Raw genomic sequence first — 19,041 nt, 5'->3', positions numbered from 1 at the left:
AACCTGCTTTAATTCCCAGAATGTTATTTATTAACAATCCAGTCAGGCAGAACGTTCAAATTAACAATTCTATACGTGTCAGTGTGTCTAAGCGTGATGATGTCAGTTTACGCGCCACCAGCCCTACGTGTGAAGCAACTTCTCCGCTTATTGGGCAGACCAACAAGTTCAAATGGGTTATCATTCCCAAACATCATGACGTCGCGAAATGTGTTGCTATCTAACTTGTAAAATTATTTTTCTGCAATGCTGTATAACAGTGGTAAAGCACGACACGTTACTACCATATCTTCTCAAGCTAGTTAACGATCAGCGCTCCCCAGGGGCCGTGGTAGATCATCACCTCATTATTTCAGTTCCATCTGATATAAGCATCTGGCTAGGACATGTGATAACAAAGCCTTGAATTACACTAATAGCAAACCTATATCTTACACTAATAATGAACCCATTAATTTTCATGATCAGCCATACATTAGCTTTTGGCCTAATGCTTGTAATGCTTCACATTCTATGGAACGACACTGTTTCAGATAATTCTTTGCCGGTACAGGAAATGGATAAGGTGTAAGAAGGTTTCCCTCCCTACCCACGAGTTACACCTCCATCTGATGCACATGAGGTGACTTTTGTTAGACGCCGTAGACAAGGCACATGCTGTAGGTGCTCTCTCTCCTCATAAGTCGAGGCCAGAGAGAGATTTCAATTCTTCCACCTCGCACTCTGTTGCTAGAGGTGAGTATTCTTACAACGGGTGTGAACTGGAGTCGTTTTGCTCTTTCTCCGCGCCTATTCTTGTCACAAAATGAATGGCGCTAGGGAAAGGAAGGACATTTGAGGAAGAGTTAAGAACCGAAAGTTGACTGGTAAAATAAAACAGCCAATTATCCCAAAAGTGGAACAACCAGACAATGAAATTACTATTAATGACTGGAAAACCTTGCTGTGCACGCAAGCACCAGGTCAGCTGATGTAACCTCGCTCAAAGTCCCACATTTTATTATGAGTATGAACCTCATCCGTCTTTTAGATGGATTAGATGAGCACCTCACGCGCAAACCGCTAACAGACAGTGTGTAATTGATTCATTCTTCTTGTAGTGTCAAAGCCCCAGACACAGGTTCGATGCATTGCTTCCTAACCAGACTAACGATATCTTAGACTTAATACTCAAGTCTCAACATCAGAAAACTCACCTCAGCGGATTGTCAGCTATGTTTTGTATTTTTTGTTCTAATTATTCAAAATGCATAATTTCCATATGTGTTTTAGATATAATAATTCATCATACAAAAATTTCAAGTCATTTGAGCAAAAACTTCTAGATTTATTAGAAAAAATCACTATTTTAAAAAAAAGATTAAGTAGCCATTTCTCGACTAATATGATACCAATTGTATTGAAAATCATAATATAAAAACTACTTATATACTGAATATTGTTTTAACAGAATTTTGAATTTCCCTTTACTTTTTTTAAGATTTTTTTTTTCATTTTCTTTGTCTAGATGCAAAAAAAATTAATCATGAAAAAAAAAAAATTAAAAGGAAATTAAAAATGGTCACACAAATTTATGGGATTTTTATTCCTCTTTCCAATGATATTTTTCTCTCAAGAATTGAACAATAAATAGCCGAAACAGTTACCGAAATGTGAAAAAGTATGATTTTGAGTTATAAGCTCCCAAAGATTTGCTATAAATTTTCGCATTGTTTCTTAGAAAAATCAAAATAACATTATTATGATAACCTTACTTTGTACTTTTATTGTTTATTCCTACATAAAGGCTTCCTAAACGTGGTATTTAAACTCTTAAGCGTACTAACACATTTGGTGTAAGAGTGTCATGATTTGCCAGAGGCCTCTCATTGTTGCCAGAGTTTTAGTTATGATGTTCAAATTTGTACTCCCTTTTTTTTTTTATGTTTCCCTTTCTTCTTGGTTCTTTTTTTTGTTGTTGTTGTGCTCTGCTTACTTTTTGTTCTTTCTTTTACCTTAGGTAACTTTGACCTTGCTCTGAAGTTGATGAGGACATTGTAAAAACACAATATACATATGAACTGCAAGTAAACAAACACGTGCATCATCACTTCTATATGTCTTTGGAGATACTGGCTGGTCTTCTCATACTTCTTCTATCCTCTCCCGATGCCTTCCATCTCTGCCAGACGTACAAAATTTCGAAACATAAATGAAAAAACGCTGTATATATGCAAAAATAAACACGTAAAAACGATTCTGTCAAACAAAGTCATGCAGACGACTCAGTTAGGATGACGTCATCATTAAAAGATTGATTTGTCTTTATTATTTGTAAAAATAATAAGCTGAAACTTCTGGAGAGCATGTACTACATTTTTCTGCATAGGCTACGTAGAAATAATAACTATTTTTCATTTTTTCAAGTTGTTATATTATCCACCATAGTGGACTGTCCCTTTAAGGCCAGTAGGTCCTCAAAGCCACCGCCATTACCCCTATCACGCCAGAGACGTTTTTACGTACAGTCGGGTGCATTTCAGAGCCCACTCCCTATTAACACTGACGCTGCTAATATGGTTCCATTGTTTCAGGTCCCAAAATTGCAAACTTGGGGGTAGCAGCCATGTTTGCAATCTAAGCCTGCTCTTGGCTAGACCACTGGTGTGCAGCCGTTTTCCACTTTGGGGTGACCGAAAACTTAGGGAAAAACACGCTGATAAGAAATTTGAGGAATTATCTAGATCTGGGGCTAAAACTAAAGAATTCCTTTTATTTCAGAATATTTGCATATGGAATAACTATTTTAAGGAGGTGCAATGCTGTCTTAGCTAAATACTCTGGACAGCTGTCTCCCATGGACACTTTAGCGCCCACAAATTCAGACTCCGTAAGTTCATCTTCACTCTTTCCTTGCTCAGATGTAATTACGAATATAGAGAATGTGTAGATGTTAAGACAACCTAGAATAAGAAGGGTGTTGGCACCAAGGTTGCCTACTCCCCAGGAACATCTAAGGAACTTTCCTTTTAAACCAGTTTCGCAGCAAAGATGACTCCGGCCTCCACCAGACTCATAACACTCCAGGAGGGAAGCCCCCAGACCTACCTTTCATTGGAGAAGATATCCCTTCAGATGAAGAGGGCACATGTCTTCCAGCTTAACCACCATGGGGAGATGGCTGCAAAGCTTTAGGCAAAGGTGGCAGGATTTCTGGGCCGACCCTTGGAAAGTAGAAGTCCTCCTTTCAGGATATCAAATCACTTTCATAGGATGTCCACACCCTCTGACCATGACTTTGACAATCTAACAATATTATATGAATGGCTCAGTAAAAGACCTACTCTTATTAGAGGAAATCTCTAAATTGTTGGCCAAAGGAGCTGTGGAGGAAATCTTAAGTGACTCTCCAGGCTTCTTCAGCAATCTATTTCTGGTAGAGAAGCTGACAGGAGGTTGGAGATCCATCATAGACCTCTCCCATTTGAATTTGTTTGTGCTACAGACAAATTTCAACATGGAAACTCCGGTTACTGTTCTTCAAGCCATCAGGAGGAAAGATGTCTTTTTGATCACAGACATGAAAGGAAGTACATAAGGTTTCTCTTTCGAGGCAAGATAATTCAGTTCAGGGTGCTGTTCTTCGGCCTATCAACAGCCCTTCAGGTCTTCACCAAAGTCTTTGCCTTGTCTCAGCCTGGGTTCATGCTATGGGCTTCAGACTTTTGTGGTACCTGGATGACTGGCTCCTCCTAGCAGAGTCCTGTGCTCTCTTATCAAGCCACAGGGATCTACTCCTAGATCTGTTCAAGGAGTTAGGGATCCAACTGAACCTGGAAAATTACATCCTTGTTCCCCAACAGTTCATCAGGTACTTAGGCATGGACATAGACTCGGTTCAAGTCAGAGCTTTTCCATCTGTTGACAGAATCTCAAGATTCAGAGAAATAGCAGTGACCTTTCTGAAGGGGAAACCCTGTCCAATCTTGGCAGAAACTGCTTGGCCATCTCTCCTTGTTGGTGAAACTAGTTGTTTCTGGAGAATGCATCTTCACTCGTTGCAGTGGGCTGTGAAGAGCCAGTGGTCGCATACATCAGACCACCCTGTAACCTTGCTGTCAATACCAAAGGTGGTGGTAAAGGATCTCCATTGGTGGCTGAGTGAGGAGATCCTGTTAACAGGAACCCCCCTTCAGGCGCCTCTGTAATTTGTCCTATTCTCAAATGCTTCTCACCAGGGGTGGAGTGCTCACCTACGATGGGAGCAAATTTTAGACCGATGGTCAAAAGGGGACAAGGCCTGTCACATAATATCCTGGAAATAAAAGCAGCACAACAAGTATTATGTCACTTCCCAGAGAATCTGAAAGGCTACTCCGTGGTGCTGATGAGCAACAAGTCCATGGTAGTGAACTATAACTCCAAACAATGAGAAGCAGCATCTCTCCTGCTATGCCATCTGCTGCTAGAGATAATCAAGTGGACACAATCCCAAGCAATTTCTCTCATCGAGGTTTATCCCTGAGAAGAGAAACGTCAATGCAGACCTTCTGAGTCATCGAGGGATGTTAATTGGTTCGGAATGGCTTTTGCTTCCTATAGTAGTGAAGACACTCATGACTTTGTGGTGTTCCCTGTCTGTGGGCATGTTCGCCACTCACCTCAATCATACTTTCCTGGTATATTGCACTCCAGTCTCAGACCAAGATGCAGTGATGGAAAATGCATTCCAACCGCCATGGGGTGGACTAAACCTTTACGCCTTTTCACAGTTCAGTCTGATTCGTCTGACACTGAGCAGAGTCCGAACATCCCAAGGTGTAAGAAGTCAGCGTAATGCTAATAGCCCCAAAGTGGCCAGCAGCAGAGTTGTATTCAGGCCTGCTGGAACTTCTAACTGAAGCACCAAGAGTACCAGAATGTCCAAATCTGTTACGGCAACCACACATAAGAAAGTGCCACAACGCAGTGCATTGCCTGTCTCTTTATGGTTTGGGACTATCCAGCATCTCCTCAGAAAGAAAGACTTTTCAAGACCAGCTGCAGAACAGCCAAGAGAGTAGCGTAAGCAAATTACATGGTCTATCTTATCTTACGTCATTCCAGATGGTGGAAATAATTATCTTTGTCTTTTTTTCACAAATTCATGGCCGAAACCCAGAATCCAGCTGAAAATGATATCAGATTTGACTCTTTCACGATTCAAATGTCTCAAAGAGGTAAATGATGACACGTTACTCTGTCCCTTAAGAGAAATGTGCAAATATCTGAAAAAACTGATGTATTTCAGGCCTAAAATCTCCAATTTGTTCGTGAGCACTGCTCGTTTCAAAAAGAAAGAGTTCAGAAATGGCTTCTCTCTCTGGTTGAGAGAAACAATCATGAGAGCTGATAAATGCTCAGGGGAAGCATCGCCATCCCCCCCCACAAGTACAATATACGTGGACTTGCCGCAACTGTAGCATTCCATAAAAAACACGCAGTAGCATGAGCCCTCAAAGCTTGTGTATTGAAGAGACAACACCTTTACGGATCATTATCTTAAAGATTGCTCACACATGTCTTTAGACACTTTCTCATTAGGTCCTACTGATGTAGCACAACAAATAATCTTATTTTAAGCTCCTACGAAACAATTAACTGTTTTACCTCGGCATCAATTATTCTTGCATTATAAGGGTATGTAATAGATATCAGGGCAGATGGTGATCTTCATTGAACTTGAAGCCTTCACTTTAAATTCACCCTAATGCAAGTAAGATTGCCTTACTTTTTTCGTAGTTGATGATATATTGGATATATAATTTTTGTAATACTTGATGTTGGTAGGACTTCACCCCTGACAAAGAATATCAGCCTCGGATGGAATGTAAGGCCTTGCCTCATATCAAGCCAGCTACACTGTTCACAAATTATTTACTTAGACCTGTTACTATTACTCTACAGTACTTTATAGTAATAATATCTATCAGAGACTTCCCCCCACCTAAGGAAAACTCCTATATAAATGATGCAGAAGTTTGTATCCACGTAGGAATAAACTACATATTTTGAAAACAATTTGTATTTTTCCAAGCTATACAAACTTGAGTCATTTATCAAAGATCCCGTCTCAACCACCCTGCAAGTCTTTGACCAGGAGAGTGTAGAGAGGCGTCATGTGCAGGCATTCTACGCAGTAGTTGCTTAGTAACTAAGAATGATGCAATCAAAACTTTTTCTTTGATCGTCTTGTCGTAGAGAAAACGAGACTAAGAATAACCCATATAAATGACTAAGAAGCTTGTATAGGTAGGAAAAGTACAAATTGTTTTTTGCAAATTGTAGGTTTGAGTACCTGTAGTTGTTAACAAGTTCCGTAATGTAAGTCAATGCTGCTTTCCTTTCTTATGTAATTGAAACATTCTCTGTTGGCAAGGGCCAATACAAATCCCTCTTTTACATCAGGGGTCCCACCTCCCAACTAACTGGTGTTTGCAACTATAACCCAGTATCCATGGGTAAGCATGTTCAGTGGCAACCATCCTGGCACCAGGTTATATATACATATATTTTTTTTTCAAGAACTTTTACCCATGATTTCAAGTGAGATTTAGATATACTGTATTATGGACTGTATCCTTGTCATTTTATACTGTATTCGTCTTTTTCTGCTCCAAGACAATTTTTTAATAAAATATGTATAGTATAGTATTATGTATCTTTATCATTGAGTACAGTATTTGCCTTATTTAAAATACCTTAATTGTTGGCAAATGAAAATAAAAAAAAATTGTCAGTCCTCTTTTAGTAGCTTTGATGTGTTTATACTTGTGTAGTATTATGGTATCTGATTTGCGAGGATATTACAATTTATTCCATAAAACAGTCACAATGTGGAGACGTCTAACGCATCGCCCATGGCTTCTAATGAAAATGACACGGTCCGATATGGGAGTAATCACACAGCTTTGGGTTTTCCTCTTCGTAGGAGACATAACTCTGAGGAAGCCGTTTATGAATCTCTCTGTTATGTGACACTCAAACCTAAGGAGGTACATTTTATTGTATGATGGGGAATGTACTGTGCTAAACTATTTTTACCTTTTTGTGTTGTTGCTTTTTAAATGTTTGTTTTTTATTAGGTTTGGTGTGTGTGGGTGTTGTTACTATGTGCATGGGCAAACACGCTTTGATTTTGTAGTGTTCTTTGTAGTAATCGTGTATCTTGGAATGGTAATCTTTTGTTTAAAAGTCCAGTGTATTATAAAAGAATGTTTTGAGGAACTTACTTGTTTTGTTTGTTTGTGTGGTTTTGCCTTTGGTAATTTATTATCATAAAGCATTGGTGTTGCTGTAAGTTAATGCTACAGGTATTAACTCCTCGTTAATTTTGATTAATGTACAGAGAACTTCAGTTTGTGGAAATGAACTGAAGTGTTTTGAAGTGCTGAATTTTTGTTTTATTTTTATATAATGTCAATTTTTCATTGGTAAACTTAAGATCTGATGAACTTAGATATTTTTTTTTATAATGTAGTTTACAGTAATTTTTTTTAGTTATATGACAAAACTACATCTTTTTCAATATTTAAGTATGGAATACTATCGTCTTTCTATGGCTAATGTGTATTGAAGTCTACAGTGTTCTCATGTGTCGATACTGTATGTAGTCTTATGATCTGATTTACCTAACCAGTAAAAAAATCAGTTGGTCGTGGTAGTGTTGACAATCAACCTCTTTTTTATAGTGATCTCATTTTCTATACAAACTCTTCAAATATTTTCTGATTGCTGTTGATAGAATCAGCTGTTGATCTTTTATTTCTTTGATTTGAAATCAGTTGTGTAATCAAGGGAATATACATTACTGTGCGCTCAGGATTAATGATCAGAATTGTAAAATCTGAGATTTGATATTTGATTGAAGGAAATAGAATCTTGACCAGTGTTAGATGAAGTTAGAATAAGTTGTGTTGCCTAAGTTGGCTTCAATTGTGAGAAGAGCAGTTGGCTGAAAAGAATGAATTTTGTGTTTTGGAGATTGTGATATATATATATATATATATATATATATATATATATATATATATATATATATATATATATATATATATATATATATATATATATACTCTCTCTCTCTCTCTCTCTCTCTCTCTCTCTCTCTCTCTCTCTCTCTCTCTCTCTCTCTCTCTCTCTCTCTCTCTCTCTCTCTCTTTTTTTTCCCCTTTTTGAGTTTACATTGGTGAGAATATTTTCTGATGATGCATAGTGATGCTATGGGTTGTATTACTTGTAATCAAAACAACTAATATTAAAAAAAATCATGAAGTTTATCATGATCTCTTTAAAGTCTGTGAATGAGTTAAGAGTACTACGCTTCCAAGTTATAAATTGAAAGGTTTATGGTCAACTGAATAAATTCAGAGGTTTATAGTCAATCGAGCAAAAGACAGTGCTAATATCAGTGTCTGGTCTCAAATCCAGTGTACAATGTTGCTTAGTTGCAAGTATTAAGGAAGTGGCTCGTTTGGTTGTAGGTGCAAACATGGATTTTCTGTTTTGATTGTTTTTGGTAATCTTCATGTGTGCTTGTGCTAAACTTAAAGTATTAAAGCTCTATCTAATTTATAGATAGCTTAAAATTACCATTTTATACAAGTATCCATAGTACAAAATAATCATGAAATTATATCCTTTAATTGTTTTTCATTTTACTAAATTTGACATATAATCAATAGTTTTATATGAAATGTTTTCCTGCAATTGTCAAATGGCAACAAGAGGTAGGAATTGGAAACAACTAGACATCTTGTGATGTATGCAGCTACCCAAAATGTGCACATGCTTTTATTTATCAAAGTTGTCTTTGAAAGCTGCCAGATAGTGCCTATTTTTATCCTGTTGATGCTTTTCACATAAAATACAGAGCAAAATAATGACCGGAGAGTAGACAGAAAAGCTAATTGATAGAAAATATTAGAGAAGCAAAGAAAAATGAGTGAAGAAAAAGCAGTAGTTGATGATTATAACTTGATTCAGGAGCCCCAGCCATCGAGACCAGTGAATGTTTGTACAGAAAACAGATTTGTTGATTATGATGGTTCTATTTGCATGGCGATGACAGTGATTTTAAACTATTTGTCAGATGATGATAATGAAGAAATGGAAGAGAGTAGAGATAATGAAGTGGAATAATGATACACAACACTGGATATGAAGAAAGCACCTTAATTCACCTGCAGGAAAAGAAATAGTTTGAAAGGAAACAGAAGACTATCAAGTAACTTGAGAGCCTCATAAGAAAAAAGAAAAAAGACTTTGGACAATAAATGCTCCAGACATTAATGCTGCTAGCTTCTAAATTTCCTGCAAAAAATAGTGAGGGTGTGCTCATAACCCCTCCCCTAAAGGGGATAGTATTGCTCTCTGAAAGCAAGGGAACCAGGTACCATAGAAACATGCCAATAGTAAACATAACAAAAACGCTTAAAATGTATTTGCACTTGAAATATCGTTGTGTAAACTTTAATGTGTGATATCTCAAAACTAGGTTTTCATGCATATGAGTGACTTTGAAACTCAAAAGGCTATTTTATTTGGCGTTCAATATTCATTATTCAAAAGCCTTTGGAATCCATGATAAATTTTGTATCAGAAACTGTGGACACGTTTTCATATTACTCACATTTTGAATTTTAAAAAATTATGTAAAAGTTATGTCCATGGTTTCTAATAAACCATCATTTTGTGAGTATATTTTGGCTTAGTTTTCACATTTAGTCAAAAACAAAGGGAGGTAGCCTTTAGGTTTTAAAGTAATGGATCTTAAAATCTGTAAAATAGTCTTAAAAAAATTATTAGAAAATTTAAGAAACTTCCTTTAACAACATCCCATTAGGTGTACCATAAAAGGGTAGCAGAACAAAATTGAGTTAAGCAAACTTTCAATACCCCCCCAAGCGAGCCGGTCCCCTTAACATTAGGGAAGGTCCCCTGTGTACCTTGTTTTTTGCAGTTATTTTGGAATTCGGGAAGTGGGTTTTTAACTTCAAGTATTCTGAATAAAATAAAAGAATTTATGGTAAGTTGTTCAGCAACCTAGAATGAAAGGAGGGAGCTTTAACTTCTGGAACAGGTAACATATAGGTTAATTTTTCCACTTGATAAATGAGTATATGCACTTTCGTTCCAGGTATACAAAATATCATTCTTTGTTTCTCTAGATTCTTGTCCACAAGGTTTTTGTATTTGACAAAATTGATCTTTTCCCCTTTGCCATCTGCGTGGCACCGAAATAATTCCAAGTCACTCAATGTTGTACAATTGCCAAAAAACAGACGATGATGATTTCTTGCATTGAAACTAGAATGACTAGAGATTTCAACATAATGTAGAAGTTGAAGTATGTGGCATTTAGTAATTATTTACAGTTACAATACCAGATATGGGAAATCTATGCTTTTTAGGTCTGGGTTCTCGGTAAATCCTTGCTCAATCCATGAGATTTATGAGGAAAACTGCAGAACTGACACAGCTTTTATTAGTATTATGTAATTGCATGAGTGTTCATTTTTACACAGCATTTCAGGTATTTTTTATTTTCAAAAGAACTGTAACATGATATTATTATGAATAATATGGTTTGCAACAGCATATGTTCTCTATTACCAATATTTTACTTTTATTTTTCATAACTAATTATAACTCCTCAAGTTCTATGCTTTGTTTGTGTATTGTAAGTACTATTTAATTCTTATTGTTTGCAATTCTTGTCTTAATGGTTTCTTCATTATAAGTGTCCTAAATTATGTTAATGTTTTTATTGACTTAAGAATGATATCTTAGGAAAATTATTTTCGTAACAATGTTGGATGCACTTTTGTAGTTAACTTTAATGAGTTCTGTTAAATTTTTTTTTACTGCTCCGTAGGCATACTTCTGCATAATCATAATTGATATAGTTATATTGTCTTTGGAAAATTGCAGGACTTTCTCACTCACAGGGTCCCACGCATTTCTGTAAATTTGTTTATGATCATTATTAGGATGTTATTTCACGATTTAGTCTGTAACCCATACTAAACATCAGTACCAAAAAGTGTGCAAAAGTTATCATGAATTTTTGGGAAAGTCTTGAATATCAGGATGAAGAAAATCTATGATAGATCTTGTTTGTTCCGTAACCAAAATACAAACCACGCTATTTACAATGGGTTTACCTTTTAGCGCAGCTGAAATGGCGAGTCATTAGAATTTAACGAGGGTGTATTACCCCCGCGCTAGTTAGCGGGGGGGGGGGGGGTAGGGGAGTAGTAGCTAGCTACCCCTCCCCCCCTCACACACAGATGAATGCTCACTTTCACTTTTGGCTTGCACTGTGACAGACGTCTCTGTCTTGGTCCTCTCTTGGCAGCCATTGTTTGTTTTGTCTTTACTTAATCGCTTACTTTTCATTTACTCAATATATATGTAAACATGTTTTCATGTTTGTATATATATTTGAGTATAGAAATCAGTAAGTTTCCTTTTCAGAGTTGTGTGTGCAGTGTACGATATCTACGTGGAGTCCTCGGCAGTTAGGCCACCACGGCGTAATTTTATGGGTGGCGATCGAGTTTGACTTATGTCTTTCTCTCTCTCTCTCTCTTGAGGTCGTTCACCCTTTTACTACGTGTTACTACGCCCTTGTAGCTTCCTTTCCGTGTGGGGGGGGGTTGCTACGCCGTACGTTTGTCTCAATTAGTTTATGAATCTAATTGTAGTTGTTTTTCTTTTTCAGCTTGTAGAACGATTCCTTTCGGGGTTTTCGTTCTTTCTTTAGTGTTCATTCATTTTTAAATTACATAATTACATAGTTACATAATTATAATTGTTATAATTCTGTTTTGGTTACTGCTCTCCTTCCGTGAGTGTAAGTGGTTGTGAGAGCACGTGCCTGTTGTGTAATTCTTGTTTCCTTTCCCTCGGGATTCCTCTTTGGACCCTTCCCGGGGGAATGAATGTCTACTAATGTTTTTTGTTTTATTTTTTTACAGTTACCGATCTAGTTCGTTTCTGTAATATGGCAACGGTGTGAGATGTCTTGTTGAGGCCTGGGGATTCGGCTGTTGCTGCCTCCCCCCTTGTATTTTCGTCAGGGGCGTGTCTCCTTCTACTGGAAGTACTCCCGTGACGACGGACAGCTCTCCAGTTCATTTTAGAACTCTCAGGAGGCTTGCCTCCTTGGGCGGGTAACTTTCCTTCCGAGGGAAGTTTTTCCTGTCCAGGCTTGAGTTTTTCTCCTTTTGGGGGGTTCTTCTCTTGCCTTTTTTTCGTGCGACTATGCTCTTGGTGCTGAGCGATCACATCTGCAGTTTCGCTCAAGGGGCTGGGCAACTGCAGGAGCTCCTCTTTGGAGGATTGCTCCTTTTAGGTCACTGGCTGACCAGTCTCTTCTACGAAGTGTTTCTCTTTCGTTCGCGAGAGAGTACACTCATAGAGACTCCTCATCGGAGGATTCTTCTGTTGCTGTTAGCCTCCCTCGCCGTAAGGCCCACCGTCCGCCTCGTCGTAAGGGCCTCTCATCTCCCTATAAGGGTGCTAAGAGGCGCCTTTTTGAATCTCCGTTTGCAGCCTACAACTCCTTTTTCTTGATCTTCCGTCTTGGTGCAGATGGACAGCAGTCTGATCTCGTCTTCCGACGGGCAACGGTCTTCCCGACGGACAACGGTCTTCCGACGGACATCAGTCTCCCGGCGGACAGGCTACGGTGTTCCGACGGACATCAGTCTCCCGGCGGACAACGATCCCTTCGGGGCAAAGGGTTGCCTCCCACGGGGGTTCTTCCCTTGCGTGTCAGGGTTCCCCTGCGCGCCCTTCTGCTGTGTTCTCTCCTGCTCCTGCTCAGTGTTAGCGCACAGGCACTCTCCTGCTCATCAGCGCTCTCCTGTTCGTCAGCGCTCTCATGATGATCATCCCTGCTGTTCCTGTTGGTTCCTGTTACGCGCCCACGTTCGCCCTCGCGACCTAGAACTTCGGTTCAGGTCGGGGTCAAGGACTCTTCTTCTGCGCAGGCTTCCACGCGTTGCCTTCTGCTCGTCAGCGATCATCAGCTCGCCAGCGATCACCTGTCTCTCGGCGATCTCCGGATCGCCCGCGTGTGTTACAGCCGGCACGCCAACGTTCTCCAACACTTCTGAAGGAACATGGTTCGCCAGCTACTAGCTCATCTGCGGATGCTGCTCGCCATCGCGCGATCGCCTACCTGCGGATGCTGCTCGCCATCGCGCGACCGCTGCTCGCCATCGCGCGACCGCTCACCTGCGGATGCTGCTTGCCATCGCGCGATCGCCCACCTGCGGATGCTGCTCGCCATCGCGCGACCGCCCACCTGCGGATGCTGCTCGCCATCGCGCGACCGCCCACCTGCGGATGCTGCTCGCCATCGCGCGACCGCCCACCTGCGGATGCTGCTCGCCATCGCGCGACCGCCCACCTGCGGATGCTGCTCGCCATCGCGCGACCGCCCACCTGCGGATGCTGCTCGCCATCGCGCGACCGCTGCTCGCCATCGCGCGACCGCCCACCTGCGGATGCTGATCGCCATCGCGCGACCGCCCACCTGCGGATGCTGATCGCCATCGCGCGACCGCCCACCTGCGCATGCTGATCGCCATCGCGCGATCGCCCACCGGCGCATGCTGCTGACCATCGCTCACCTTCGCATGCTGCTCGCCATCGCACGATCGCCCACCTGCGTATGCTGCTCGCGATCGCTCACCTTCGCATGCTGCTCGCCATCGCGCGATCGCTCACCTTCGCATGCTGCTCGCCATCGCGCGATCGCTCACCTTCGCATGCTGCTCGCCATCGCGCGATCGCTCACCTGAGCATGCTGCTCACCATCGCGTCGGCATGCCACAACGCGCCATCGCCAACCTGCGCGTTAGCGCTCAACAGCTCACCACCGATCGCCTGTTGATCCATATCGCCATCGCGCTAACTCCTGCGTTCGCCACCTCGGACTCGCGCTCATTCATCTGCCCACCCTCGCGACTGCTCGCCTGCGCGACCGTTCGCCTGCACGACCGCGCCTGAGCACGGGCGCGACCGTTCGCCTGCGCGACCGCTTGCCTGTGCGCCCGCTCGTTCATTCGCCTGCACGTCTACGCTCATGTGCGTCCGCGCCCATGCTCTCCCATGTTTGCCCGCGCGCGAACCGACGGTGGTACGTCGCTCGAACCTACAGTGTTTCTTCGCACAAACGTCGGCTTATTTCTTGCAGTATCCATTGCTCGTCTATGGGTTATCGCTCATCGACCACCAGCTCTCGCCCTTCCTACCACGCTCGCCCTCCTTCTGCGCTCCTTCGCTCACCTTCGTTTGCGTTCCTGTGTTACCGCGCATGGGCGCTTCCACGTTCGCCCACGCGCAAATCTTTGAATTACCATCGCGCGAGCTCCAGGGCGATTGCGACCACGATTCCCATTAGGGTTTTCGCAGCATGGCCAGCCTGGCGAGTTCTTCTGGAGCGTATTTCCAGAACACGGCCTCACCCCGTAAACGCAGAGCATGGCACTTGCAAGAATAGGAGAAACTTCAGGGAGATCTGAGCAACACTCCTCTTTCCAGAACCTGGGATAGCCCTTCCCCGTCATTCCCTGGAAGGATTTTTGGCAGGGGGGCTTTCCGTTCGAGTTTTCTCCATCGGACAAGGGGTGACTGCTTACCCCTTCCTTTGGGGGCTTACCAGGTCTTTTCCCTCCTCGGTTACGGCCCGAGGTTTGGTTCAAGGAAGCTACAGGAAGATCATGGGTACTTTCCTCCTCTCGAGCTCAGGCACCTTGGCCTTTCGTCGTTAAGTATCTATTTGCGGACAAGCTCGATGTTGTACCATCTGGACGCGCTGACTGAGGGCTTCCTTCGGGTGTCTCATCTGTGGAGGTCGACGACCTCAGACACCCTTCCATCCTTGAGAAGAGTTTCTTTGTGCCCAAGGACAGAGACTTAGACAGCAGCTGTGCGGAGGAAATCGACTTCCGTTTTCACTCCTCCAAGGCGCTTTCTTCCAGAATTCTTTCAACCACGTCGGCCTAAGTTATCGGCTACGACAACTGGGACAAGGTGTCCAATTGCAGTTTCCTCCTGTCAGGAACAGATGGCACGGGAGGCTCCCCCGGGGGGGCATAGTCCTAAAAGGAGCGGCAGAGTTCACGAACTCTAGGATTGCAGGTTTTTCGCTGGGAGGATGCTTAAGGTTACTCATCCGAATGACAGCTTCCCGATGCCCATTCCAGCACAATCTCTGTGATCAGCCAAGGATATTGCGCCTGCCGTCTCTGTCAGCGAATTCAGTGTCTCTGAACCTCTATGCCATAGCGTCAGCAAGAGTTGCCCAGTTTGGCAGAATGATCCATACCTTAGGCGAAGGTCTTCCATAGGATCATCGACGGCGTCACCGCCGGCCTCTTCAGTCGATCCTTTCTTGTAAGGAAGGATCTGAGAGGGGAGTTCCGTAGTCGACCTCTCAGCCCTGATCAAGTTTGTCGAACAAACTTCGGCCAGCGTAGAACAGCAGAATCGATCAGACTGGTAACGAGGCGACAGGACTCCTTAAACCCTGGATCGGAAGGACGGGTACTTTCAGTTTCCATTCCATCCATCTTCCAGGGAGCTTGTCGAATTCAGCCTAGACTGCAAGTATTCCTGCTTATGATGTAGTGTGGCTATCCCGCCGTGGCATAGCAGGTTTTTTTCCCCAGAGAACTCTCCCTGCCTTCCTCATGGCCGCTCAGGTGCAGGCTTCCGCCTCCTCTGCTATTTGGAGGGCTGGTCAATTCCGGTAGGCTTGGGTTCGACCTTCTTCAGCGCCGGGACAAGCTTCCGGATGCTTACCATGAGTGTGGGTTCATGGTATTTTGCTTGGAGCCTTCTCTTCTTCTGCCTCAACATCTGGAGTATCTGGCCATGATTTTGAGTCAACGGCCTTACCACGTTGGAAACCCCGCTTCTCGTCCGTCCAGCGAGGTTAAGCAACGTCGGTTCTGGTCGGTACTTGGATGGGTGACCACCTGGGGATGCCAGATTCTGTTACGACATCCTCCGAGCCTTCCTTTCAGTTGACTGTGGCAAGACTGAGGAGAGTCGTAGTACCTGTTCTCAGTCGAGCAGAGCTTTCAGCCCTACCTTGGAACGTTTCCTAGTTATCCTTTCCTCATGTGGGGCGGTCCAAGTTCCGGTGGCTTCAGGCAACATTTTACCGGACTTCCTGGCCCCTATGGGACCAGCGGAACTATTAGACCTTCAATGGGTGTTGACCTATGGAGCCTTTTGATGGTAGTGGATATTCTCGTCCTTTCCCCCACATTCTTGATGCTGTTCTCTGACTCGTCAAAGGAAAGGGGGGTGGCACGTTCCGGTTCAGGCCTATGGTCAAGACCTGAAGGATACCTCTCCATCATTCAGGCAGGCTTAGGGGCCTTAGTCTGGCCCCTCTACAGATTCTACAGCTCCTGCCGAGTCGCCCCGTGCGCGTCGACTTCATGATTCTGGCGTATTCTAACCAGCAGGGGACACATTTTCACACCTTCATATCTTGCAGTAGAGATACGGGGATGATTGAGATTCTCTCAATACCACCATCGGCTCTCTCATTCCAGGCAGGGGAATGTTCTCTCCGACTATCCGAGCAGAGCCTCGTAGAGAGAGTGTACCTCGGGGTTTTTGACCTTGGGTAACCAGCAAGTCCTGGTCTGGGGGACCTGATCGCGACAGCTTGGAACCTCAAGCTTCCGCTGTTCTTCCCCCCAGTCTCAGACCCCGAGACTCTGGCAAGATGCATTCCGGTGATGATGGGACAACTTCGACGCCTGCGTCTTCCCTCCTTTTTGTGTGTGGACAATGAGTCTCAACAAGACCAGGTTGTCTGTCAACCTTTCAATGGGAGAGCTCCACTGGGACTATGCGCAGAACGGTTTCTGGACCCTCTGCTTCCCCTGACGGAACTCCCGGGAGAGCTTCTCCCACGGCACAGACTACTCAAACAACCACACTGCGACATCTCTCCCGAACCGGTTCATCGCTTCGGCTTCATGCCTGGAGACACTACGCCTCCTCCTCAAGAAGAGACAACCCGCTACAGTCGCGGTACGGAGGTCGCGTCATCTGCGATAGTCATCCGCAGGGGTCTTCCAGGCAAAGTGAAGAGTCTTCGGTGGTTGGTGCCGTGGGAGATATACCTCTTCCCTTGAGGCCTCTTCTCCAGCAATAACGGTCTTATTGCCTTTCGGCGGGAGGAAACTCCTTTCCGCTCTCGGCAATGAAGCCTGTCGCTCAGCCTTTCCCTGACCTTCAGGCTTAAAGGAATAACTTTTTCCTGCCCGCTGGATCTTTCCTCGCTCATGCGAAGCTACGATCGTCCCTGCCCTAGTCGGAGGAAGACCTCCAACTTGGAGCATGGCTCGGACTTTTAGTCCTTTAAGAGATCTTCTCAAGACCCTTTACGACAGGCCTCGGATTGTATTCCGCCTTGGGTCTCCTGCTCACTCTGGCCACGGCCAGTGTGTAAGCAATCTTCTTGGTTTCGTACGACTCCCCCTTTCTAGGGAAGAGGGGAAGGCAACATTCAGGTTCGCTCCTGAGTTGTTGGCTAGACTCAGAATCTGGGGGTCCCGGCCCTTCGGTCCAATTCCTTCAAGATTTCGAGTCTCCATTCTGTATCTGATGTCCCAAAACCTTCTCTTTCTTGCCAGTAAAGAAATCGAGAGGTTAACTTTGGGAACAGCTGCAGTTTGTCCTCAGTTGCAGCCGATTTGGGAGCACAAGGAGGACACGGGGGAGAGTCACCAGTATACCTCTTCAGCCCGGACTCAAGGACATTCATCTCGACCTGTCTCCAGACCCTCCCCCGTCACGTCGCCCTACAGCACGATGTTGGATACATCGCAACGTCCCTCGCCTTCGAGTAATACTACTCTGTGATGCAGGTGCTACAAGCTGGAGTCTGGAAGCGTCTAATGACCTTCGCAGCCCGCTTCCTGCAGGGCGTGACCCACAGGAGTCTCGATACGTTTTCTATCGCTCTGTGGTGGCTACACAACAGCTGGTCTAACCTCAGGCTCCTTTTTGGACAGGTAGCAGAAGGTTGAGGGCATTGTTATCAGGTTTTAGTCTGCATGAACGAAAGAAGTATGTCTGGCCCTTATTTCTTTCTTCATCATCCCCTCTACAGGGAGGCAGCATCCTGGTCTCTGCATAGCTGACCTCGAACGTCTGCAGGTAAACCATGCTTCCTTGTGTTCCGAGTATTGAGTCAATACTGTCGCGTCCCCCATACCCTGACGAGGTGGTATTGGGAACGTCCTAACCCAGAGTTCCTTCTGGAACTCCAGGTCAACTGCCAAGGACAGGTCACACTTCTTCCTTCAGACACAAGCTTATGTAGGCCACACGGTTCCTTGCGGAGCAAGCAGCTTGTGAGGTGCAGGGACTCCTTTTTCTCGAGTGCGACTCACTCGGATTCTGAGTCCCCGGGTAAAGCCAAAGCCAGTATGGCTGGGGACTCTCCACCCTACCTAATGGGTAAGTCACCCATTGTAAATAGCGTGGTTTGTATTTCGGTTACGGAACAAATGACAAATTCGAAGATAATTTGTTTTTTTCCTTACCATACAAACCTTAGCTATTTACACATATTTGCCCCCCAGCCCGTCCCCCAAGACAAGTCCTACCTCTAAGTGAAAGTGAGCATTCATATGTGTGTGGGGGGGGGGGAGGGGTAGCTAGCTACCACTCCCCTCCCCCCCCCCCCCCCCCCCCCCCGCTAACTAGCGCGGGGGTAATACACCCTCGTTAAATTCTAATGGCTCGCCATTTCAGCTGCGCTAAAAGGTAAACCCATTGTAAATAGCTAAGGTTTGTATGGTTAGGAAAAATACAAATTATCTTCGAATTTGTCATTTTGCCCAAGCTTTTGGTAGTTAGTGTGCTCATGGCAGCCATGTAAATGATTTCATAACATGGACTATCTCATTAGAATGTTTATAGGTCAAGGTCATATTAAAAGATTATAGTTTAAAAAGGATGCATGTAGGACATCAT

General features: G+C 43.7%; 1 protein-coding gene across 5 annotated transcripts in view; it reads left to right on the top strand.

Annotated features, from left to right (window-relative positions):
- Positions 1-19,041, top strand: part of Vav (Vav guanine nucleotide exchange factor) — a 385,659-nt gene that overhangs the window by 81,450 nt on the left and 285,168 nt on the right. For 3 of the 5 annotated variants that reach the window (XM_068383126.1, XM_068383123.1, XM_068383127.1), the window contains exon 5: positions 6,848-7,013. The exons of the other annotated variants lie outside the window; for them this stretch is intronic. In XM_068383126.1, the coding sequence (XP_068239227.1) occupies positions 6,848-7,013 (166 nt within the window). The remainder of the gene's footprint in view (positions 1-6,847; positions 7,014-19,041) is intronic. 5 annotated transcript variants of the gene reach the window in all.

This window comes from Palaemon carinicauda, chromosome 11 (genome assembly GCF_036898095.1).
Source record: "Palaemon carinicauda isolate YSFRI2023 chromosome 11, ASM3689809v2, whole genome shotgun sequence".
In the NCBI taxonomy this organism is placed as follows: Eukaryota; Metazoa; Arthropoda; class Malacostraca; order Decapoda; family Palaemonidae; genus Palaemon; species Palaemon carinicauda.
The sequence above is the reverse complement of the archived record's forward strand: the minus strand, read 5'-3'. Positions and strand labels throughout refer to the sequence as shown.